General features: G+C 35.9%; 2 protein-coding genes and 2 non-coding genes across 5 annotated transcripts in view; 1 reads left to right on the top strand and 3 right to left on the bottom strand.

Annotated features, from left to right (window-relative positions):
* Window positions 1-2,933: 2,933 nt before the first annotated feature.
* On the top strand, window positions 2,934-12,937 carry LOC141683461 (potassium transporter 7). The gene is made up of 10 exons (XM_074488195.1): window positions 2,934-3,343; window positions 6,663-6,891; window positions 7,020-7,268; window positions 7,477-7,527; window positions 8,093-8,353; window positions 9,082-9,134; window positions 9,274-9,388; window positions 10,372-10,626; window positions 10,757-11,279; window positions 12,132-12,937. The coding sequence occupies exons 1-10, from the start codon at window positions 3,083-3,085 to the stop codon at window positions 12,652-12,654; spliced, it is 2,520 nt and encodes an 839-aa protein (XP_074344296.1). The 5' UTR covers window positions 2,934-3,082; the 3' UTR covers window positions 12,655-12,937.
* A 497-nt stretch (window positions 12,938-13,434) lies between these two features.
* On the bottom strand, window positions 13,435-13,505 carry TRNAG-GCC (transfer RNA glycine (anticodon GCC)). The gene has a single exon. It is a non-coding gene; the product is annotated as a tRNA-Gly (tRNA).
* A 1,231-nt stretch (window positions 13,506-14,736) lies between these two features.
* On the bottom strand, window positions 14,737-14,807 carry TRNAG-GCC (transfer RNA glycine (anticodon GCC)). The gene has a single exon. It is a non-coding gene; the product is annotated as a tRNA-Gly (tRNA).
* A 1,224-nt stretch (window positions 14,808-16,031) lies between these two features.
* Window positions 16,032-24,753, bottom strand: part of LOC141683222 (protein DA1-related 1-like) — a 29,077-nt gene continuing 20,355 nt past the window's right edge. The window contains exons 1-11 of one of the 2 annotated variants that reach the window (XM_074487928.1): window positions 20,643-20,770; window positions 20,062-20,152; window positions 19,542-19,764; window positions 19,286-19,381; window positions 19,133-19,202; window positions 18,841-18,942; window positions 18,275-18,490; window positions 18,103-18,165; window positions 17,816-17,925; window positions 16,459-16,517; window positions 16,032-16,373 (exon numbers count right to left, since the gene is read on the bottom strand). In XM_074487928.1, coding sequence (XP_074344029.1) covers window positions 16,087-16,373; window positions 16,459-16,517; window positions 17,816-17,925; window positions 18,103-18,165; window positions 18,275-18,490; window positions 18,841-18,942; window positions 19,133-19,202; window positions 19,286-19,381; window positions 19,542-19,764; window positions 20,062-20,152; window positions 20,643-20,696 — 1,371 coding nt within the window. In that variant the 5' untranslated portion in view covers window positions 20,697-20,770 and the 3' untranslated portion in view covers window positions 16,032-16,086. Of the gene's footprint in view, window positions 16,374-16,458; window positions 16,518-17,815; window positions 17,926-18,102; window positions 18,166-18,274; window positions 18,491-18,840; window positions 18,943-19,132; window positions 19,203-19,285; window positions 19,382-19,541; window positions 19,765-20,061; window positions 20,153-20,642; window positions 20,771-24,753 lie in introns of those variants that run through there. The other variant, XM_074487930.1, reaches the window with a different exon arrangement.

Raw genomic sequence — 24,753 nt, 5'->3', positions numbered from 1 at the left:
TAAAATCTAATATTCAAAGACAGAAGAAACTTTACTCTGTAAAGTCTGACAGACCATACTATCATAAGTACAGAGCTCACAATGGTGATATAGTTGAAATGAAGCCTAATACCGCCAAGATCACTACATTTTTGGGTATTAAGGGACTGGAATTTAATCTGGAGTCTGACAAAGCTTATCAGATCAGACTGGATCAGGAAATAAGGAAAGCAAAAATAAATGATCTCAGAGCTGCTATCTTTCAGACATGTGAAGATACAGTTGAACTTAAAGATGCAAAAAGGAGGATGCAAAATGAACTTGAATATGCTGAGAGGAGTCTGTTGAAGAACTATCTCGGAACAACTCCTGGCATTAGAGAGATCACACACTGAAGCCAAGTCAAGAACTACAGCTGATAAATTTTGAAGGATATACAGTTTAAATCTGATATTAGACTTTAAGGATGGTAAAAGCTACAAGGACTGTGAGTTGTAGTTATTTAATCAAATTCTCATATGTATTTATACTTAATATTTTTGACATCATCAAATATCTATTGAACTTGTATATTATGCTAATTTACAAGTTGGAAGAGATTGTTAGATATATTTGTGATGTTATGTCTAATAGTGATTTGTGTTTAGTTTTTAGATCTTGACTAACAGGACAAATCAGGACTTAACTGGAAATTAGTACTTATACTGAAGTCAGAACTTAAGATATCAGAAGATATTTATCAGGAGATAATATCAGGACTTAAGAAGACATTCAGATAAGGAAGGCGGCTGATTGAAAGGAAAGAAGATCAAGACTAAAACAAGAAGAGATATGCATGGAGAAGAATTCTATGAAGAATAGAATACTTGGAGGAAAAAATAACTAATTGATAAATTTTAGGATGCAGACTTATATTCGATATCAATTAGAAGATTATCTTGTAACTGTGTAGTATATAAACACAGCATAGGGTTTACACTATAAGTGTTATCTTAATCGAGAATATTATTCATTGTAACCCTAGCAGCTCTCGTGATATTTGTTCATCATTGAGAGAGAACGGTTTCATTGCAATAATGTTTTATTAATAAGATTATTATGTGTTTCATACATGTGTTCTTAATTCGATTTGGTTGTAGTATACACTGTATTCAACCCCCTTCTACAGTGTGTGTGACCTAACAAACTAGATCTTTTTCTCTTTCATTGAATTGTGCTATAGGTCTTCTTGTCGTCTTCTCCTTAAGCTTCGTTACGTCCCTCTCTCTCTATGAAAAACGTCTTTATATATATATATATGCTGTAGAATTGACCAGGGCTTCAAACTCTCAAAATCCCAATAGAAACAGGATTCTGCTACCCCGACCTGGCGCGACCGCGCGCTAGACCAGCGCGGGCGCGCTGAGTTTCTGCTCATTGGGCGCGCGCTACTCAGCGCGGGCGCGCCATCCTCCTGAATAAAATTCTGATTTCTTTTTTTCTCCTTGCTGATTTGAGCCGGTCTTTTCACGAGCCTTTATTCCAACACCATCCAAACACCAAATTAGCACTACAACCATGCTAATTTACCTGATTACCTGGAAAAAACACTACAAAAACACGTAAAAACACCAACAACTCGAGTACAAATACACCAATTCAAAGTTTTACGGAGCGTTATAAAGTGTCAAAAATGGCACTCAACATTTACCTTGGTTCACGTGTTTTGCAGGCTATTGCGTGAGCCCGTAGGGTTTACCCAGTGCGCACCCGAAGGGTAGCGACTCTGGGTTACCTACGATAAAAAAAATCAAACCTGAACCCGATTTTTTTTTCCAAACTCGAACCCGGAAAAATCCGAACCACTAAATCCGAACCCAAACCCATCGAGTTTTGTTCGGTTTCGGTTCGGGTTTGTAGATCTCTACCAAATTGCACCTTAATTTGCACAAACTCTAGTGAAGGATTACTAGGATCTGATTTGAGCAAAATTCTCATAAATATGACGATATTGATATTTTTGGGGTTGAATAAGAGGGTTCAGAGAAGACAAGTGATCACACCTCTATGAATAAAATTGTTTGTGAAATAATGCAACAATCTTGACATTTAGTATACTTGTATTGGACATGCATAAAATATGTTTAAACGACTTTAATGCAATAGTTTGTAAAAAGTATAATTTTTAGTACTAATATTAGTAATATATTATATTATATATTATATTACTACTTTTAAAATGTAAAATATTATTTATATATTAACACGGGTTTCGGATCGGGTTCGGGTTCGGGTCCGGGTCGGAACAAAATGAGTTTCGGGTTTTCGGGTCGGGGTCGAAACAGTATATCTTAAACCCAAACCCGACCCGAATATGGTTTGGGTTTAAAAATCAAACCCGAATCCGAATCCAAATCCGAAATATTCGGGTTCGGTAAAACCCGATCTTATAGGTACAAATCGGATATCCATTGGTTCGACTGTCGCTTAGATGCGGTTTACCTTGGTTACGTGGTTTGCAGTCTATTGCGTGAACCCACGGGGTTTACCCGGTGCGCACGCGAAGGGTATCGGTTGCAGGTTCTCTACGATAGAAAAACAAATATTTCATCTAATATGGTTATAAAAATTGATCAATTTTTTAAAATAGTAAAAAACCGGTCACAAAATTTGATCAATTGAACAAATCATCAATAAAATTATTCGGTTTTTGAAAATTATCGATAAATCACCTCTCTATCTATTAGTTTTGTTTTCCGAAATCTGTAATCATGAACGTGTCTCGTATACCTTTTTTTTCAACAATATTTTCAGAGAAAAAGGAAAAGATTAGGAAATAAGTTATATTATTTTTTAAAAAGGTGAATATATTAATCTTTTCAATTAAATTAAATTAAATATATGCAACTTAAAAATAAAATGAATATATTCTGATCATCTACACAAACAAGAACACACTATTTTTCGAAAAAAATATCAGTTCTTTAAAGTAGCAAGAAAGGTGTAAAACTTGCTATACGCGTATATCAGTATAGAAACTGTATAATCTTACATCTATATACGGAGAGAGAGAGGGAGAGAGAGATGGAGTGATAGTGTAATCTAGAGAGAGAAACCACTAAAAATGGCTGAACTAACAGGATCCGACCGCGAGAGAGGCTCTTCAATGGATTCAATCGATTCACGCTGGGTCTATCAAGACGACGACGACGATTCCGACAACGATAACGACGACGATTACGAAGATTTGCATCCACAGGATGTAATTGATTCCGATGAAGAAGATAATGGCGAGATGAGATTGATTCGTACTGGTCCTCGTGTCGATTCCTTCGATGTCGAAGCTCTGGATGTTCCTGGCGCTTATCGGAACGAGTATTATGAGGTTGTTGATTTTTTTCATTTGTTTTGTGTGTTTACGTAATGTTTATTGATGGATTAGAAGGTTTGGAGTTATTATCAGCTTAAACTGAGTTTCGGAAAGTGAATGCGTGATTTTCGCACTTATTTGAATGTTAATGATGAATGAGAAGGTGTGTAGTGATTAGCAGCCAGCTTGAAAAGAGGTTTGGAAAGTGAATTTGAGGTTACGGAATAGTTGTTAAATGAGTTGAGGTTTCGTAAACTAGCTGATGTTTGATATTTTTATTTATTAAATTATGAATTTACTAGTTTGTAGATATGTTTAATGTGATTATGTTTGTTTTATGCAATTCCATAATTTTTTTGATGAATGAGAAGGTGTGTAGTGATTAGCAGCTTAATAAGTTGAGCTTTGGAAAGTGAATTTGTGTTTACGGATCACTTGTTAGAGGTTTCGAGTGTAAACGAGTTGAGGTTTTCGTAAACTAGCTGATGTTTGTTATTGTTTATTGAATTGTGAATTCACTAGTTTGTATATATGTTTAATGTGATTTGAACTTGAGGCGAGTCTATCGGACTGGAGTTGGAGCTATGAGTATTATAGTTGATTCGAGCGAAATTGAGTGTATTTGAGTTTTAGTGGAGTTTGTGTTCACATTTAAAATTTAGGATTCTTTGGCTTCAAGGTTTTAAACGAGTTGAATTGACAGTTTTTGGCTTGGCTCTACCTGCTCAACGTATGTTTCTCTTTTTTTTTTTTTTTTTCTTGCAGCGTAATATATATATATATATCGTATAAAAATAGGTAATGATTATTTACTTAGCAATGTATGATAGAGTGATGTACGAGAGAATATAAATTCAAAGAGGTTTTATAAATTTCCAACAATAGAAGGTAAAAAAACAGTCTTGAAAGCAGGAGCCTATAACATATGGGTTATAGATTCTGCATCTTTTTTCTAAATTTAAAGAATGTTTTTCCCTGAAGTAGATGCCCTTATATAGTCAATTTGCTGTACAAGATGGTTTTCTCTAATTTTAGACAGTAGACATTAATGCACTATTCACAAACTGTAGAATGGGAGATAGAAATTTGTAAGAACCAATGTCTGTTATACACCATCATTTATTGGTGTCTGATCTGTTTCTTGAGACAGAACTTCATCCACATAAGGTTATACGATATAGCATGTTACGTACTTTTAAGGAAGTTTATCAGTGTTAGGTAACCAGCTCATCTAAAACCTTAAGGGACTCCCCCTCAATTGTACGATACGTTTCGTTACGATTGACAGCGACAAATACAACCAATTTCAATACACATACTAATAAAAAATAATTAAATTAAATAAATGGGGTGGGAGGACTCGAACCCGAGTCTAGGGATGGCAATCGGGTCGGATCGGATCGGGTATTGCAGAATCCATATCCAAACCCGAAAATTTTATCTATACCCGAACTCGATCAGAACCCGAAAAATACCCGAAAATGAATACCCGAACCCGATCCATCGAATTTTGGATCGGATTCGGGTATACCCGAAACCCGAAATTTTTTGAATTGGATATTCATACCCGAACCCGAAACCCGAATCTGAAATATGAAAATTTGTATAATTATTGATATTGCAAGTGCTGGGGATCGAACACGCGACTTGTAGAGAAAGAGTTTTAACGTGTCATCTTCAACCACTACACCACATCATTAATTGTGTTATTATTTATATGTATAGCTAATATTTAAAAAATCAACTCAATTGATACCAAGTTTTTTTGATTTATTACTAAAAGATGTTTTGTTAATCTTATAAACCTTATCACCCGTCTAAATGATTTAATAATTATATTTAATTAAACTTTATAATTAGTTATTTTTTAACATAAATATAAAAATATATGTTCTAAAAATTATATAATAATATGTATAATGTATATTATTAATATATATATATATTATAATATTATAATGTGTAATATATAAAAATTTAATATTATATATATAATTAATATATATATATATATAATAATTCGGGTTTTTTTCGGATTTCGGGTTCGGATCGGGTTCGGATAGAGTTTCGGATTTCAGATCGGGTTTCGGATCGGTATACCTAATATCCAAATCCAAATCCAAAAATTTTCGGGTTTAAAAATTAAATCCATATCCAAAAAACCGGTTTCGGTAAATCCAAAATTTTGGGTTTCGGATCGGGTATCCGTCAGATCGGATTATTTTGCCATCCCTACCCGAGTCCCTCCGTTAACCAAGCTCTGATATCATGTTAAGTAGCCAACTCATCTAAAACCTTAAGGTGGTAGATGAAGGTCCGACAGGATCTTATACTCTTTAACAATCACTAATAAGAAAGGCATCAGACATATTTTGAACATTTGTAGCATGTGTAGAAAAGCTAAAAGGCTGCAGACAATGTTTAAATTTGAGGAAGGTATATGCTGAACCTTAGAAATGATGATTTAGTCTGAAACAAATCAAACAATAAACCTTGCATCTGTGGGCAATAGTATGTTGACATTTTCAAACAGAATGCCCGATATTCTAGATGTTAAACAGGGAAACCTCCCCGCCGACACACACACCTCCAAGGGAGAAGAGTCATTATTCAGATTTGAAATATAAGCTTGGTCGAGTTTTATTGCTTGTTATCGGGGAAGAATTTATTTGTGAGAAGAAAAGCAGAAAACAAGAACATATGAAATGAGAAGTAGAAAAAAGTTGAAAGACTTGGATTGTCTTTAAAGAAGCCAAATTTTATGATGAAATGATATGCTGAACCATGACTTAATGTAGGCTTTCGCTGAAGGACACTGTTTTTCAATATCTGCCAGGAACTTCAACACAAACTTTTGTCAGATTACGGAGTACTTTAATTGAGTGTATATTGGAACAGTTATTTGTAGATATCCTTAAGATGAGGTCATGATTAATGTTTACTTGCTCTTTTGGAGCAGGAATACATCTTGTTTTCTCACCTGCTTATTACCTTCATAGTAGAAAATGAGATTGCGTAGTTTTAAAAAATCTTGTCCTAGTAAGGCTGACCTTCTGCTATACTCACATTAAACCTCTAGCTGCATATCTATATTCTGTCTACGTCTTTTCTTGATGTTTATTAGTTGTTTTTTGGTAGGTAGTTCGTAGTTCTCATTGTACAACATGTGGTTTTATATAAAACTGTCTAGCATCTCCCTTTTTTTTTGAGAAGTGGGGGAGAAGAAACTGATAAATTATGGCGGGAAGATAATGAGAATTAAATTATTTGGAATTTTCAAATAGGGAGGATTAACTGTGGATGCTCGATATTAATATAGTAATATACTATGTAGGATGTCACTTTGGGAAGGAGCATTCTTTTGGCCTTCCAGACGCTCGGGGTTGTCTTTGGTGATGTTGGAACGAGCCCATTGTATACATTTAGTGTGATGTTCAGCAAGGCTCCAGTAAACGGAAATGAGGATGTTCTTGGGGCGCTTTCACTAGTTTTGTATACATTGTTTTTGGTTCCACTAGTCAAATATGTCTTGATTGTTCTACTGGCTAACGATGATGGTGAAGGTATGAAGTATTTGCTACCAGGCCTTCATTTTAAATTTTTTGATGCTCTTAGATTACATTATATTTTTCAGCTTGTCATGTGGTGCAATTGAATGAGTGCTATTCCTCTCTTTGTGTTTTTGCTATAGGTGGTACATTTGCTCTATACTCGTTGATCTGCAGACATGCGAATGCTAGTCTTCTACCAAATCAACTACCATCTGATGCTCGTATTTCAAGCTTCAGACTGAAGGTGCCATCTCCGGAGCTTGAGAGGTCATTGAAGATCAAGGAACGACTGGAATCTTCATTGACACTGAAAAAACTTCTTTTGATGTTAGTTCTTGCTGGAACTTCCATGGTGATTGCTGATGGCGTTGTTACGCCAACAATGTCAGGTTATTTTTTAAGTACACTTTTCTTTTGTCAGGTTAATTATATAATGTTCTCTTTTGTTCTATGTAGTGTATTTTTTGATGAACTACCATAGCATAGATTGCAGTGATTGTAGATATTTAGTATCTAAAATTCAATTAGCAGTATTGCTCAGACTGATTGACTAACTTTTATCTGGAAGTCAACTTATTTCAATGCTCGTAATTGCAGTGATGTCTGCTGTTGGCGGATTGAGGATTGGAGTTCCTGGGATCAAACAAGGTGACATGATCTACTTATTACAATTGCAACCAACCTGCATTATTCTCTGTTGTCTATTCATATAGTATTGCATGAAATGCACTGAGTTTCTTAAGGTAATATTTTAGTTAAGTAAATACAGACAGGTTTGAGTTGACTGTTTTTTATGCAATACAAAAGTCCTCACTGCAAATTGATAGAGAAGGTAAAGAGAAAAAAATTAATTATCATGGATTATGAGGATATAGTATGTTGGATTTTGTAGTCCTTTTTATTGTTATGGTATGATCAGGTGAATTTTTAGCAGATATTTTAAGTTACTGCTACATAAATATGTAAATTGTATGCTTGAAATAAAGTAATATCGAAAAAACTCATTTATACCTAAAACTAACATAACGCATATAGAAAGTTCTTATATAATTACGTATGTACCATCCAGAAGTGAGGTTTCTAATAGCGGAGATCACAAAATAAGCATTTGAGTCTTACTCTCCTTTTTATCATCATTATGTGTAGATGTTTATGCTCATACAATTTGAATTTTATCCTTATTAATATTTTTCTGTTCCTGGCTTTGATGCAGATCATGTAGTGATGATATCAGTGGCTTTTCTTGTAGTTTTGTTCAGTTTACAGCGGTATGGGACAAGTAAAGTGGGGTTAGTAATTGGTCCTGCTTTATTCATATGGTTTTGCTTACTCGGGGGCATTGGCATCTACAACCTTGTAATATATGACACCAGTGTTCTGAAGGCATTTAACCCTGTACACATCTATTATTATTTCAAGAGGAATTCAACTAAGGCTTGGTATTCCCTTGGAGGCTGTCTTCTTTGTGCAACGGGTAGCCACTTAATCCTACAGTTTTAGGTCAATAAGAATACTTTTCATCTCATTTTCAAAGCTTTCTTTTGATAAGTTAATATAAATGTACTATCACATTTTTCCCGTTTATCTAATAAACAAGCCTTTTAACCTTGGATTGTTCCAGTATAAAGCATGCAAAAATCAGTGCTTGCTCCTGATGTACAGGACGTGATAAAATGAATGCATAAATTAACAAGGAAAGATATTCTAATCTTCATAGAATTAGATGGCGTTGTGCTTTTCTGTAATACCCTTACAGACGTCAGTGTTTTAAGGATTTTTAAGGATGTAAGAAGAATATCGATAATGGTTTCACAGTGCACTGTCCTAACATAATTCATTTGCTCCTAAATGTATGTTCCATTCCTTGATAAGCTCCTAAATGTATGTTCCATTCCTTGATAATTCTACCCCCAGCTGTACGAGATTCCATTTCTTCGTTTCGTATTGGACCTAGTTTGATGCAGTGAATAAAGGTTTTCAAGTATTACTGATAGTTATCTTAAGATCTTTTTTTTACTGTGATTATAGATTCGTCACGTGCAGACAAATTTGTTAGGAATCACTTATTCATTTGTTATGTTACTATTAGTTTGTTTGTACTTTTTTTCTTTTGTTTATAACTCAATGCAATACCTGTATTACTAATATGTATATTTATATCTTTGCTTGATCTGTTTTTCTACATAATGGTCATGTGTTCAGGTTCCGAGGCTATGTTTGCCGATCTTTGCTATTTTTCCGTTAGATCTGTGCAGGTATAATAGGCAGTTGATAGATCTGTTTCGTTACTCTTTTAATCTTAATTACTAGTAATTATATATATTGCCGTGCTTGTCTTTCTTTATATCTATTGTTGCTCTGTTACATATTATAAAATAGCTGCTATATATGCAGCTTACTTTTGTGTTGCTCGTCCTGCCTTGCCTTGTGTTGGGGTACCTGGGCCAAGCTGCATACCTCATGAATAACCATGCTGATACAACCCAAGCTTTTTTCGCTTCTACCCCAAGTAAGGTTCATGTTGTCACTGGCTCATACAAACTTACATAGACTTGAATGAAACTAGATATGTATAAGATGTAAATAGAATTGAATTGTGTCATTCTTTTAATAAATAATGATGCGTCACCTTGTGAGAAATTGATTTCTTCGTTTATATGTTTTAAAACTAAAATGACAAGAGGACAAACTTAAAAAAAGCTCGATTTATGCATACCAATTTCTGAATTTTTTAAACCCTTTTATTTAGTTAATTTTGTATAATTAGAATGAATTCAGAGTCTTAGATGTGCTTTCTATTTCCGAGGAAGGTTTGAGTATTACCAAGAAATTAGAAATTATGAAGTGATATATGCCTTGAGGAGTTCTATAAATATATACCCAGTTTCTTGATTTAAGTACTTCTCAGTACACTTCTTGTTGAATGTTGTTTGTTTCCGTCTTAGCTCATAAGCAAGTAAGGTTGTAATCTTGTATGGTTAAAGATGTTAGCTTTTCCTTACTCACACTAATCTATCTTTTTTAATGTTAACCTCTGGTTAAGGATTCTTTGCCACCTAATTTCAATGTTTATCCAATGAAAAATGTGGCCTAATTTTAGTGGGATTTTTTTTATGATATTAGACATTTAAGATAGAATTTCCGAAATAAAACTAGTGAAAGATAGGTCCTAATTACACAAATAAAAAATTATATGGATAAAGCGAATTTTTTATGTGTTTGTGAATATAAATTTGAGGACTTGCTATATACTAATTGCTACTTAAGCATTTCTTTATCAATTTTTTTACCCGAAAATTAATTAGCTATCATTATTAGCCTTTGCTGGGGAGAATGTTTTCCTGTGGTTGTGTCTTTGTCCACTACTCAGTTGCATATATGAAGCTTGTGCGGAACATTATTGATTATACATATTAATATCTTGGATTTTGTATTAGCAGGTGTTAGGTTTGCATGTAATTTATGTTTTGGTGGGTATTGGTTTGTTTGTAGGTGGTGCTTTCTGGCTGGTCTTTGTCATTGCTAATGTTGCCGCATTAATTGCCAGTCGGGCAATGACCACTGCAACTTTCTCTTGTATTAGACAGTCCACAGCACTCGGTTGTTTTCCTCGGCTTAAAATCATTCATACTTCTCGGAAGTTTATGGGTCAAATTTATATCCCTGTCCTCAACTGGTTTCTACTTGCATCTACCATAGTTTTGGTGTGCTCTATCTCAAACATATATGAGATTGGAAATGCATACGGTAAGAGTCTGTTGAACTGATTGTTGCAATTGACATCAGTTTTATTTTGCAATTTTTCAGTTTATAATTACACATACTGCCGCATCTCTCATATAGGTCTTTTAATTTGTTTTATGTAATCTTTTTACAGTCATTGCTGAGCTCGGAGTGATGATGATGACCACGATTTTAGTTACACTCGTAATGCTCCTTATATGGCAGATTAACATTGTTGTTGTGCTGATTTTTGTTATCATTTTCCTGGGGATGGAACTAGCATTCTTCTCAGCAGTTTTATCTAGTATTGGTGACGGAAGTTGGATTATTTTGGTGTTCGCTATTGTTATGTTCTTGATAATGTATATCTGGAACTATGGAAGTAAGCTCAAGTATGAAACTGAAGTCAGGAAAAAGATGTCCATGGAATTAATGCGGCAGCTTGGCTGCAATCTTGGAACAGTTAGAGCTCCTGGCATTGGTTTGCTATACAATGAGTTGGTAAAGGGCGTGCCAGCAATATTTGGACATTTCTTGACGAGTCTTCCCGCTGTTCATTCTATGATTATTTTTGTCTGCGTCAAGTATGTTCCTGTTCCTGTGGTGCCACAGGGTGAAAGGTTCCTGTTCCGCCGTGTTTGCTCCAAAAGCTATCACATATTTCGTTGCATAGCCAGGTAAGTGTATAACTTTTGCCTCCTAACAGCCCTTCATCCATTCTAGACGTTTTGCAATGTGTAATACATCCGTGCCTTTTGTATCGCCAAAACCTAGTTTGCTAAGCATGCTTTGGATCGATTTTCCATTTGCATATAACAAACTTATAATGTTTGATTTGAATAAAATTAATAATGGTTTAATATTTGGGATAATATCGGGCTTTATATCTTTGGCGACTATCACATGGGCAGTATATGCTCTCGCCACTATGATACAAATCACTTGCAAGAAACCAAATCTGATCTTTTAGTTTAACTGGTTGTGCTGGGTCTATGATATGAAGCCTGTATCTGCTCTCAACTTGCTTGATGTTATGACTTATGACATATTTTTATTTTTTGTAGCTACCATGAGTTTTCCAGTTTTCATCCTTTTTTTCTAGCTACCATGGGCGTCTTCATCTTTTGCAGTCACTAACATTACCCAAGTTGTGATGCAGGGAATGCAGCACTAGATGTCATAATTACAAGTTGCATATAGAATTACTTAAACTTGAGCACTTTGTTTTAACCGATTTGTACGGAGTCAATATTAGTGGGCAGTAGAGTAACTAGTATAGAGATTAATATTCAACATTGGGTAGGAGGAAGAGGAAGCAAAACTTATAAGTAGGAAGAGAATGTTCTTCTCAGTTGTCTGCCTACGCTGTTGTGTAGATGCCTTTTCAATTATTCAGTTCTCACCTGACCTAAACAAATTGTTTTGGGAGTTATATGATGTATAAAAACACTTTCTTATGTGCATCTATCATGTATCATGTTAGAGCTTATTGGGACTTAATTGATCTAAATCGGTAACATCTTTAACAGATACGGCTACAAGGATGTTCGCAAAGAGAACCATCAAACTTTTGAACAGTTGTTGATTGAGAGCCTTGAGAAGTTTATCCGTAGAGAAGCCCAGGAACGGTCGTTGGAGAGTGATGGTGAGGATGATTCAGATTCTGAAGATGAGGCCTCTTCACGAGTTCTTGTTGCTCCCAACGGCAGTGTCTATTCTCTTGGAATCCCTCTCTTGGCTGACTACGATGCCATGCAGTCACATACAGAAGCAAGCACTTCAGATGAGGTTAACAGGGAAGACCCAAGTATGTCCGATCCAGAACAGAGTTTAGAAAAGGAGCTATCATTTATACGCAAAGCCAAAGAATCTGGGGTGGTTTATCTTCTCGGTCACGGGGATATCAGAGCGAGAAAGGATTCCTGGTTCATCAAAAAGCTAATCATCAATTACTTTTATGCTTTTTTAAGAAAGAATTGCAGAAGGGGAATTGCCAACTTGAGCGTGCCTCATCAGCAGCTGATTCAAGTTGGCATGACTTACATGGTTTGAATAGTATTGCATCATAAGGCGAATCAATCAACTTTCAGTGCATATCAAAGAGTGGCTCTGATAGTGCAATAGATGATACTGAAAACAATCAATTGAGTTAATGCAGTGAACCGTCGACAATTTCATTGTACTGCCCTTGTACTTTGTGCTAATTTTGGAAACTTGCTGATTAAAAGGTTTTTGTAGGTTCTTTTGTATGTTCCTATAGGCTCAGTAAATTTACAGGATGAGTATTGTAATTACCCTTATTCTTTATAGTAGAAATTGTATTTAGATGTCTTAATGCATTAAAGGGTCAAATTTACAGAATGAATAGCGTCAGTACTCTTTTCTTTTGATCAAGTGCAGAAGGTTGGAATAGTGAATCAAGTGATTTTTTTTAACTTTTATGGAGGTTAAATATTATAATTCCTCTAGTTCACTTATGCTATGATTGGTCTTTGTGCGACACTGCTTTTAAAAATTTACACTGTTAATATAAACCAAGCTATTGTGATTTGTAAAGCTTTGCTCTTATACATTGTAATAATCTAAGCATGCATGTTAGATTTATTTAGGTTCTAATGTTTTTTATACGTTGTTATCCAATGCTTGAGTTTCATTCGGTAAACTGCAAAACTTACATACTAGTATGAGTAAAATGAGCAGAATCAGGATAAAGATATGCAGGTCTGGAGCAAAAGAGAAGTAAAGCTCAGGAAGCACCATTATTTCCACATTTAATCAGAAATAGCAGCGGACCCATCCAACTGCAACAGATGCTTAAATTCTTCATAGCTTTGCACCAGCCGGGAATCGAACCCGGGTCTGTACCGTGGCAGGGTACTATTCTACCACTAGACCACTGGTGCTAATGCTTATATTTTGCACTTTCTAATATATTTTCGCAAACTCAAACCCCTCAGGTCCGCAATAATTTTCTTTCTAGAGTTTACTGTTGTTTCTGGCCTTCTCGTCTTAACTGATAAATTTATCTAAGACCAAACCAACAAAAAGTACAGCGTCGACAATGCATTGGACTACTAAATTATCATTAAAGCAGAAAAAATAATTTGTCATTACCCCATTGTGCCAGATGGCAAAATCATAAAATTATGAAATTTAAATATTACAAAACACCAATACCCCCTCAACAAAATATATTGATGAAGGGGTTAATACTTGTTATTGTAAGGTAGAGGGTGGTAATTTATGAAAGTGATTTTTGCGTCACTCTGAGATGGCTTGTGGCTTGTGCCATCTACGATAAACTTGCACTATTCTGGTAGTGACAGTGTGGCCTCATCGTGCTTTATGCCAGCCGTTTCGGTGCTAAAAATGGTTCTTTTGGTGGAGTAAAAATAGAGATGCACAAAAGTTCCACCGGACCTTAAAAAACCCGGATTTTGACTTTGACCGGGCTGGGCCTGGCTTTTCGAAAATGTAAAAGCCCGTTTGGGTCCTCAAGGCGGGCCTAATCAGGCTTTTTTCGGGCCTGATCAGATCAGGCGAGTTTTTTTCTTATTTAAATCGGATCAAGTTTTATTAGAGTTTCTGAAGACTACATATGTTAATAACTAGATCATCGTAAAAATGCATTAGTTTACATGGATTATTTTATGAAAATATCACTTAGTTGAAAATATTTAAGTTCGACAAAAAATAAACATTTTTATAGAATAATATGTTTTATCATTGTTATCCAAATATATATAGTGTATTTACTATATCTTCTTTCATTATTTATGCAATGAAGTATATAAATAATTTTATTAATTACAAATATGTAAACATATATGTGTTTGAAATATTATTTATGTTTATAATAAATATGAATTCATAAATATATAAGAAAATATATTATAATAATCAGATTTTAACCGGGTTTTTTCGGGTTTTTAATCGGGCTGGGCCGAAACCGGGGTTTTTAACCGGGTCGGGTCGGGTTTTGCCTAAAATTATAAAGCCTGTCGAGGTCAAAGTCCCGGGCCGGACTAGATTTCCGGGCCCAGGCTTTTTGTTCATCACCATTATTTCCACATTTAATCAGAAATAGCAGCGGACCCATCCAACTGCAACATATGCTTAAATTCGTCATAGCTTTGCACCAGCCGGGAATCGAACCCGGGTCTGTACCGTGGCAGGGTACTATTCTACCACTAGACCACTGGTGCTAATGTATTAAAAGTTTAGACTTCCAAATTTAACCTTACATACTCTGTTCGTCAACAGACCTTATTTTAGTACATAAGCATGAATCTGTAAGAGAATCCCCTAAATAATTTTTTTTTTTATTTTTTCTTTGAAAACATATGAAATTGTCTCAAAAATTTTAAAAAATAGAAGTATATTCACAAAATATGATTGTATTGTATCCTTCCATATTTTAAATACTGGATCCGCCACTCCGATTAACTCTTGTAAGCAACCAAAAAGGGTCGAACCAGGAAAGTGGTTAACTCTAAAGCTATCATTTTGCAACATACAACGAAACGATTCAAATGACTTCTCTCAAACATGAACTCAACCACAGAAGACAAAACAGTAATCTGAGAGCACTTTGTTGTACAAACTCAACACATTTAAACATAAACACAAACCAAAAGCGCATTTAAACATAAACACAATCCGACCGTAACTTCACACCAAACCATGAACTTGTGAACCTATACTTAAACTACCGAAACGTAATACACAAAAATAATTCTTAATAGCTTCACCACTAAAAGTTTAATAAGCAAGAAAGAAAGTAATTGTTCAAAGTTCATGTCTGTGTTAAAGGAAAAAGTCTATAACTAAGATAGTTGCATAAAATATACTCCCTCCGCCAGTGGCGGACACACAAGAATTTTAGGGGGCCGATTTTATACCATAATTTTTGAAAAATGAATAATATAATTTTGAGAGTAAGATTCGTTAAAAAATAGCAAAACGAGTTGAATTTAACACATATTTCTGTGTTTTAAACAATCAAATTCACTGAGTAATAGTTAAAAATATATACATCTTTTTGAAATTTAAAAATATATACATCTTTTAATTAAGACATTAAAAAGAAAAGAAAAATGAAAAAAAACTGCATCAAAAATCAAGCAAAAGAAGTACCGTTTATTTAAGTTGGAGTTGAGAAAGGAAGGAACAACGCAAAACCAGCTGAACTAACAAGACAACATGTTAAATACTAACACTACTAGGATTATATTCTGAATCTTAGGGGGGAGGGACCCCTAGATCCATCACTGACAAAGTTAAAAAAGTGAGTAAAGTAGTGAGATTTTATAAAAATTTCACTATTTTTGAAATTATTGAAATGTAAACAATTAAGAGGGACATCTTAGAAAGTGTAAACAAATGAGAGGGACGTATATTTTAATTTTACGAGAATCTCATGGCACAAAACAATTCAAACTTGTCCGAAAAATTCAGCAACCACATTACAAACTTTAAAAAGAGTTATTGTGGAAATTTTCCGGTTCGAGCCACATGGGACATTGTAAGCTTCAAACCATATCTCTCAATAGCCCATTTAGCCTCTCTAAAACCATGTCCATAAACGTCTTTGGAACAACGTTTTTCTATGTTATTTTTCAGAACCTCTTTCAAGTTCCTCAGAAACTGAACTTGTTCTGGTGAAGTGTGTAAGAAATCTTCTCCTACAAATGTATACCAATCTAACCACCTGTGTGCCATTACTTCACATATACCTTCCTCCACTTCTAGTGGAATTCCTCTACTGTATCCTACTCAGTCAGGTACAAAATGTACATTAGAATTAGCAAAAATGATCAGTTCATTGATTTGAGAGGCCCAAAAAAGGAAAATTACCTTGAATGCGCATCCACGCGTGCATCATTTCATGGGCCAAGGTTGCACCCATTGCTAACCTGTCAGGTGTCAATGTGGATGACGGAATAGTAGTAATTAAGGCTGTGTTGTTAGTACATAGACGATAATGAGTAAACTTTAGTTAAAGTTTTAGCTAGTTTTGTTGCTATTTTTCGAAGCAGTGAGGTTGAGGCTAAAAGTACAAATTTAGATTTGACATTACTTATGCATGGTTAAGACTACTGTGATTAGAGCTGGCCAAATGTGCGGGTTTGAACCGCACATTCGGGACCGGTTCGTATGGAAACCCGTAATTATTCGGCCCGAATCGGGCCGGTTCAAACCCGCACAATTCGTCAAATTAGTCGAGCCGGTTACGAATATAATACTGGAAAACCGGGACCGAGCCCGGCCCGGCACCAACCCGCACTACTCAGCAGAAGGCGGTAAGTATTTTCTGTGTCATTACTAATTTTCCCTAAAATTATAAACTCCACGAATTATATACGTCATAGGAAGAGGAAGAGCATCATCATCGTCACTCAAATAACTCTCTCTATCTCTCGACCATCTCTCCTTCGCATTCACCTTCATTTCCTTCCCATTTACTCTCTTCTTCTTCTCAGCTTCGATTCGACCACCGCCCGGGAAATGAAGGGCCGGCCGGAACCACGGCGAAGCACCGGAAGGAAGAAGACGGCGGGGAGAGAGGTGGAAAATGAGGAGGCCCGCACAACTCGGCCCGCGGGTTAACCGCACGAGCCCGCACAACTCGTACGCGGTTATTTTCTTGTGCGGTTACGACTTCGGTTTCCTCGATTCGAGCCCGGCCCGAGCCCGGTTCGTTAATTAACAGGCCGGTTCAGTGTTACCATTTCGAGTGTCCAACCCGTGTGCGGCCCGGCCCGGGACGCACGGACCGCACAGATGGCCAGGTCTAACTGTGATGCATGCAAGTCATAACTCTACAATAGTATGATATTGTCCGGTCTGGGCTGAATTTGCAAATATTATTTTGGGCACATCCCAAAACGCCTCGTACTAATGAATTTAACTGGTTGCTTCATATACAAGGGAATATTATCAAGTTGACACCACCCAACAGAGACTTCACAAATATTTTGATAATCTCTTCGATGATTTAATGGAGAGATATAAGTACAATAGTAAGTGGAATAGATGGAAATTGCTATAGGTTGACAAACTTGATCTGTTCAGGCAGTTTTAAGGCCTAGTTTGGATAGTTGAATTCAGATATGTAACATCATTTGAAGGTCATTTTGAGAATATATGGAAGATTTCTAGGCATGATCAGGGAAGAAATGGGAAATGAATTCGGATAAGTAAGATTTTATACCTGGGAAAACCATACACTATCAGCATGGATGTCACCTTGTTTTTACGCTGTATTTTGTGCACCTCTTCCTTTACATAGATTTTATCCCCTCTCTGGTATGATCTAGCTACCTGAATTCAAGTTGGAAGTAAGAAATTTTGTCCGAGTACTAGTATTTTCGGATTTAACCTTGTAATTGATATGAAAAGCATGATTGCACACAACAAACATATACAATATTTTGTCGAACATATCTTGCATTCCTTATAAGAAGATTGAAAGAAAAGGAGAGACAATCAAATCCTTACACTCCGCACAACAAATCCTGCTGTATATGTGGTCATACCAGATGGCCGGTATCCCGGATTGTTCTGTCAACATAGTAGGGGTTAACTACTCAACATTACAAACTAAAAGCATGAGAATTAGAACAATGCACTTGTTTTAAGGCCAAATATGCATGATACAATATGTACACACCTTTCCGCCAAGTTCAGAATCAATTCTTTTATACTCCTTTTTATCAACTAAGAAAATTGAAAAATCCTCAAGGATCTTCATGTTTATCCCTTTCAAAAATCTGAATACTTCATGAATAAGGGGAATGCTTGCCTCGGTGTCCATTATTGCTGTGCAATGACAGTCAGAACAAAGTCTTCGACCATCGCTAAGGCGAATATATCGCATATTTCCAATCTGCATAGATCCAGTATAGTTTAATTTCTAGTTATTGGATGATTTTTTAGCAAAAAGAGCGTGAAATAACTAAAATATGGCAAAGAAGCAAAATTGATATTTCAGTTACAGCTACCATTCTGGCATCTTTTTGTCCTACCTACAAAATATTCCATTAATCTGAGATGTTCCCCAAGTCTGTTAAATCTTTTACTTGCAAACACTACCTTCACTAGTATAGAGGGAGGAGACTTTACCCAACTACAGCTTCTGTATATTTATATGCAATATCTAGAACTTGTTACTAATACATCTCAACTAGTCAATTTTTAAGTATTTTTCTCGTGCAGTGGTGAATCTCTACCACAAACCTTGAATCTTGAACAGCTGCAGCACATCGTAGATCCATCCGATAAATGTTTGTGACAGACTTTCTGGCCCCAATAGGTACGCGTTAACTGATCAGAAAGTATCTGTAGATGAATCATTATGAGTAAGTAGCAGAAACTAAATTAGAATTTGTACCAGAATATCAGCAATTTTGTAGCTTTTGCATAATTGCATTATAGCTACCTGATAGTCAATTTTAAAACATTCTTTGATTGCATCATACACTAAAATATAAAATGATATAATAAATATCATCAGAAATAGAAAACCTACTGCTTTATCGCAAACATCACAAACTTGATCAGTTTCAAAGTTGGAATCCCTTTCTGACGTGGAAGACGCCCTGCAAGAAGGTTTACTCAATTAATTCTAATTGGCGATTTCTCTTGAACATTGTGTTAAAGAAATAGGCTGGATGAATATTACAGTGTTATCGCATCATATTGTTTAGACTTCTCGAAGATGTTTAGGCTGCTAAATAGTTTTCTCCACCATTTCTTTTTTGGAGTCATGCTTGCTTTCCTGGTAAGAAATAATTTGCAAGTAAAATTTATATTATGTGCAAACATGTCTAACAGTCACCTATTTTTAGAAAGAGATGCACTTGAGTAACCAATTTTTCGTCAATATTTAAAGAGTCCATGACCAAAAAAGTAATTACGGAAAGAAAGTTTTGTACCACCTTTGCCTCATGGATTCATCTGAATCTTCTATACTGCTTTGTATAGATCCGGTATGGCGTTCATCTTCGTCTGTCTGATAAGACTCTGCAAAATCTTCTATACTGCTTTGTATAGAGCCGGTATGGTGTTCATCTTCCTCTGTCTGATAAGACTCTTCAAAATCTTCTATACTGCTTTGTATAGACCCGGTATGGTGTTCATCTTCCTCTGTATGATAAGACTCTGCAAAATGAGAAAACGGAGATAAAAAATAACAGTTAGACAAAGCATTAGTGTAGAATATTGGAAGATATTCTTTTGTTCATTTAGCAAAGAGGTTTTAAAATTTAGTAATTTGCAATCGACAGAATCAATTGCAGGTAACATTCTAGAGCATTCATGATTCAGAAGAGAGGACAAATTCGGACACACTTAAAAAATTAGTACTAAGTTACATTTGACATACAACTACAAACAAAATATTAAGACATGTTAGCTTATCACTTAACAATTAGCTTAAGACATAATTAAGTTGCTCACCCCCAAAATTCATTTCTGCTATTTTTGATTCAAGAATAGAATGTTCAAGGGCGTGATGTATATCTTCGTTCTCATCCTCCGATAGTGGATCCTGCATCCAACAACAAGATGGAAATATAAGTAGTTATATAAAGAATGAATTTCAAAATTATGATAATAATTTGAAAATCAGAACATTCTGCAAACTGTAGTAAATTTTCAGTCACCGTCCTTTGATAACAGCGGGGAATGAGGATATAGAGGAGTTCAAATTTCCATTAAGATCAAATGGCAAATATAAGCGTGTTGAAAAGTTAACAAAGGGAAATCATAAGTGCTAGCAAGTGATTAAAGGAAATTAACAAAACTGATTATGTGCATACCTAAAATAATGTTGTGATAGTAATGCTTAAGTTTCATTTAGTGAAATTGCAAAACTTATTTTACTAATAGAGTAAATGAGCACAATCCAGGAAATATCATCTGCTCCTGTCTCCTGTGCGATTTCTTAAGACTAGGACCTTGAGTTAAATTGCATTGAGCTGGAAGAAAACTTAGAAGGCATGATCTTTAGTATGTGAATAAAGAAAAATTGCAGTTACCTCAAATGCAAAGGCTCCATATCTTCCATTTATATATCCACCATTATACTCCATTTTTATGCTCAAGTACAAAACCCTAGATTACTGCAAGTCTGTGACTAAAACAGGAAAAGGGAGGGAAAACAAGGATGCATAATTAGCTCCAAAAGTAGAACTTACTACTGAGGATTCCTAAATGCAATTTTGCGATTTCATAGCCAACAACACTAAAGTTAAAAGGAGTAGAACCACCTTTAAAGACCCCATAAGTTAGAATTTAAAAAACACCAAGTTTGGCTGAGCTTCATAGTTTATTGTGCCATAACAACCATGGTGGTTACATATGGTATATTCCTTTTATGTGTTTTCTTTTTCTTGTCAACTTCATTCAAAAAAAGAGAATCCTGACAGAAGGGGAAGAGTACTTGCTGGTTTCCTTTCATATGCATATGCATATCCAATATAATATAAGACCAATAATTAGAATTATGGTATTGTCAAATAACTATGATATTTTAAAAAGCTCCGGTCAGTTTAAAATGATACAATACAACTGTCCAAGTATACAGTTCAGAATGAAAATAGGCAATATCAGTCTTTTATTCTAGTTAATCATTAACTTAGTTCCCTAGGTTTCATTCTTTTAAAGTTGTTGTAACGAGCTTGTTCATGGCTGTATTATAGTAACTCGATCCGCGAGCGACAAAAAATGTAACAACCCTTTGCAAAATTTGCTTATAGCAGTTCAACAATGTTTGGATCCTTGGAAACTGCGACATTTGAATTGGCATTTATCTAAGAACATATTTTGGGCATTTTAATCTAATATAAAATGAATATTGTTGAAATCTTTGAATCTTACATACAAGATTTCAGCATATGCATTTTAACCATAAATCTTGCACTCTTTTCTTTCCATGTAATTTTGCAGAACCTCTTCCAACTTTCTGAGGAACTGAGCTTGTTCTGGCGTAGCATGTAAGAAATCATCTCCAACAAGTGCATACCAATCTAACCATTTGTATGCCATTACTTCACAAGTACCTTCCTCTACTTCTATTTCAAGTCCGTCATATCCTGTTCAAATCAGGCATTAGATATACATCGGTATCAGTGAACAAGACACGAATAGTTAATGAACTTAAGAGGCCAAGATACGTATAAGATCATGTTCGGTCTTCCTCTACCCCTTAAGGTTTTAGTGTGACCATGTTACTTAACATGACATCAGAACTCGGTTTAGGGAGGGACTCGGGTTCGAATCCTCTCACCCCATTTATTTAATTTAAATATTGTTTGTTGATATTGATATTGGAATTAGTTGCATTTGTCGTTGTTAATCGTAGCGAAAAATATTGTACGATTGAGGGGTGTAAAAGAGTATAAGATCATGTTCGAGTCTTCCTCTACCACCTTAAGGGTTTTACTTTGTTGGGCTTTTAATCTTGAATTTAGTTGGGCTTTTATTTTCGTTTGGGTCTTGTTTCATTGTCTGCATTGTCTAAGTAGTAAAGACCGTATTTGATTGAGTCAATAAATCAAGAGATTGTGTAGGATCTGGTGAGAAATTATAGGACATATTTTAGGGCATGTAGGAGAGTAATGGTTGGTGATTTCCTGTTTTCTAGTATCCATTTTAGGTGGCATTTTCTCTATATTAGTCGTTGTAATCTTTTCAGAACATCAATAAGAGAGTTTAGCAGCATTTGTACTTGAAAATTTATTTACTGCTTTGCATTCAAGTTTATTAGTACTGAACGTATTAACAACACTTGGTATCAGAGTTTCTAGGTTGTGGTGAGATTTCAAGTACATGTCGAAAAAGGCTACAATGGATGTAGGGAAGAGCAAGGGAGGTTCGATGGGTCTGAGTTATCCAATGCTTACCAAAACAAACTACACTGTTTGGGCCATGAAGATGAAGGTCATCATGGAAGCACATGGAGTTTGGGAAGCAGTGGAATTGAGTGACGCTAAGGCAGTTGTCGAGGACCGGACGGACAAAATTGCTCTGACAATGATATACCAGGCGATATCTGAAGAGATGCTACTCTCCTTAGCAGACAAAAAGAAGGCGAAGGACGCCTGGGATGGCCTGAAAATTTTGTGTCAGGGCGCAGATAGGGTGAAGGCTGCGAAGGTTCAAACTCTAAAAACTGAGTTTGAATCATTGGTAATGAAGGACACCGGGAGTGTTGATGATTTCAGCATGAGACTTGGAGGACTTGTGACAAATATTCGTGCCCTGGGTGAAGAAGTGACAGAATCTTACGTGGTGAAAAAACTTTTGCGTGCCGTACCTTCAAAATTCTTGCAGATAGTGTCTATGATGGAACAATTTGGAGGTATTGACACCATGTCAATCGAGGAAGCTGTTGGGTCACTAAAGGCCCATGGAGAAAGATTGAAAGGTTAGGAAGAACCGACTAGAAATCAATTACTCATGACCGAGGAGGAATGGAAAAAAAGGGAGAACAATGAGGGAAAATTACTGCTTACCCGGGAGGAATGGTTGAAGCGCTCAAACAGACCACGTGGAAACAGAGACAAAAGCAAGATGAGATGTTTTAATTGTGGCATCTTTGGTCATTTTGCTGCAGATTACAGAAGGCCAAAACGAAATAAGGAGACAAAACCTGAAACACACATGGCGCAAATGGAAGATGATGAGTCTGCTCTGTTGCTTGCAAAGTGTGACAAAGAAAGTGACATGATTTTACTAAATGAAAAGGGAGTAGTTCCAGCCTTGGTGACTGATGTGAATAGTAAACACGTGGAGTCGAACATGTGGTACCTTGACAACGGGGCGAGTAACCACATGACGGGTGAAAAATCAAAATTTGCAGAGCTAAATGAGGGAATAGCCGGACAAGTGAGATTTGGTGATGGGTCGACTGTAAAAATTGAAGGAAAAGGTAATATTGTCTTTAATTACAAAAATGGCGAGGAGCGTACATTGAAGGAGGTCTATTATATTCCCACGTTGCGGAGCAATATCATTAGTCTTGGTCAATTATCGGAGGAAGGCAACAAAGTTGTGCTAAACGGAAATTTCTTGTGGGTGTATGAGAGTCAAGGCAGCCTACTGATGAAGGTAAAAAGATCTCAAAACAGACTGTATAAATTAATTATTGAAACCTCTAAGCCTATTTGTATGTTGTCAAAATCTGAGGAATTATCGCGTCTTTGGCACACTCGCCTCAAACACATTAATTTCAAATCTCTAAATCTCATGTGTAAGCATACAATGATATGAGGTTTTCCAAATGTTGAACAGAGTAAGGGGGTGTGCTCAGGGTGCTTGGTGTCGAAATTTGCCCGAAAACCTTTCCCTCAAAAATCAACTTTCAGTGCCAGTCGAGTTCTACAACTAGTCCACGGAGATTTGTGTGGTCCGATCGAGCCAGTTACAACAGGTGGAAATAAATATTTTTTCTTATTGGTGGATGATTTTAGCAAGGCTATGTGGGCGTATATGTTGAAGTCCAAGGATGAGGCTTTTGCAGTATTCAAAAAATTTCGTGCTCAAGTTGAAAAGGGAGAAAGAAAGATCGAGGCATTTAGAACTGATTGAGGGGGTGAATTCACATCAAAGGAATTCATGAGTTACTATGAAGACAACAGAATTGATCGTCAATTCACTGCACCCTACACGCCATAGCAAAACGGCGTTGTGGAGCGTAGGAATCGTACAATAATGGAGATGGCTCGTAGTTATCTTAAAGAGATGAAGTTGCCTCAAAATTTGAGGGGAGAAGCTGTTCATCACACGGTGTATGTACTAAATAGACTTCCTACAAGGGCGTTGTCGACAAAGACACCTTACGAAGCATGGACGGGGGTGAAGCCGGACATCAGTCATACTTGTGTTTTTGGTTGTCCATCACATATGAAGATTCCGAGTGTTCATGTTAAAAAACTCGATGATAGAAGTGTTCAAGTGGTGAAACTTGGGAAAGAGCCTGGAACTAAGGCCTACATGTTGTATGATCCAATAAGCAAATGGTTGTATGTTAGTAGGGACGTTGTGTTCGAGGAAAACAAGAATTGGCCATGGGAACAGCTGAGTGAAATTGATGGAGCTGAGCAGCCTGCATTTTCTATTGTAGGTGGGTATGAACAAGACCAAGAT

The sequence above is a fragment of the Apium graveolens genome, chromosome 9, assembly GCF_009905375.1.
Source record: "Apium graveolens cultivar Ventura chromosome 9, ASM990537v1, whole genome shotgun sequence".
Classification (NCBI taxonomy): Eukaryota; Viridiplantae; Streptophyta; class Magnoliopsida; order Apiales; family Apiaceae; genus Apium; species Apium graveolens.
Note: the sequence above shows the minus strand (reverse complement) of the source record. Positions and strands in the feature narration are given on the sequence as shown.

What these genes read in the sequence shown, in the direction of transcription:
- LOC141683461 (XM_074488195.1), top strand. Translation starts at nt 3,083, where the DNA reads ATGGCTGAACTAACAGGATCCGACCGCGAGAGAGGCTCTTCAATGGAT. An exon ending in TTTCCGTTAGATCTGTGCAG is followed by an intron (nt 9,135 to 9,273) that starts GTATAATAGGCA and finishes CTATATATGCAG; the next exon opens with CTTACTTTTGTGTTGCTCGT. An exon ending in ATATTTCGTTGCATAGCCAG is followed by an intron (nt 11,280 to 12,131) that starts GTAAGTGTATAA and finishes CATCTTTAACAG; the next exon opens with ATACGGCTACAAGGATGTTC.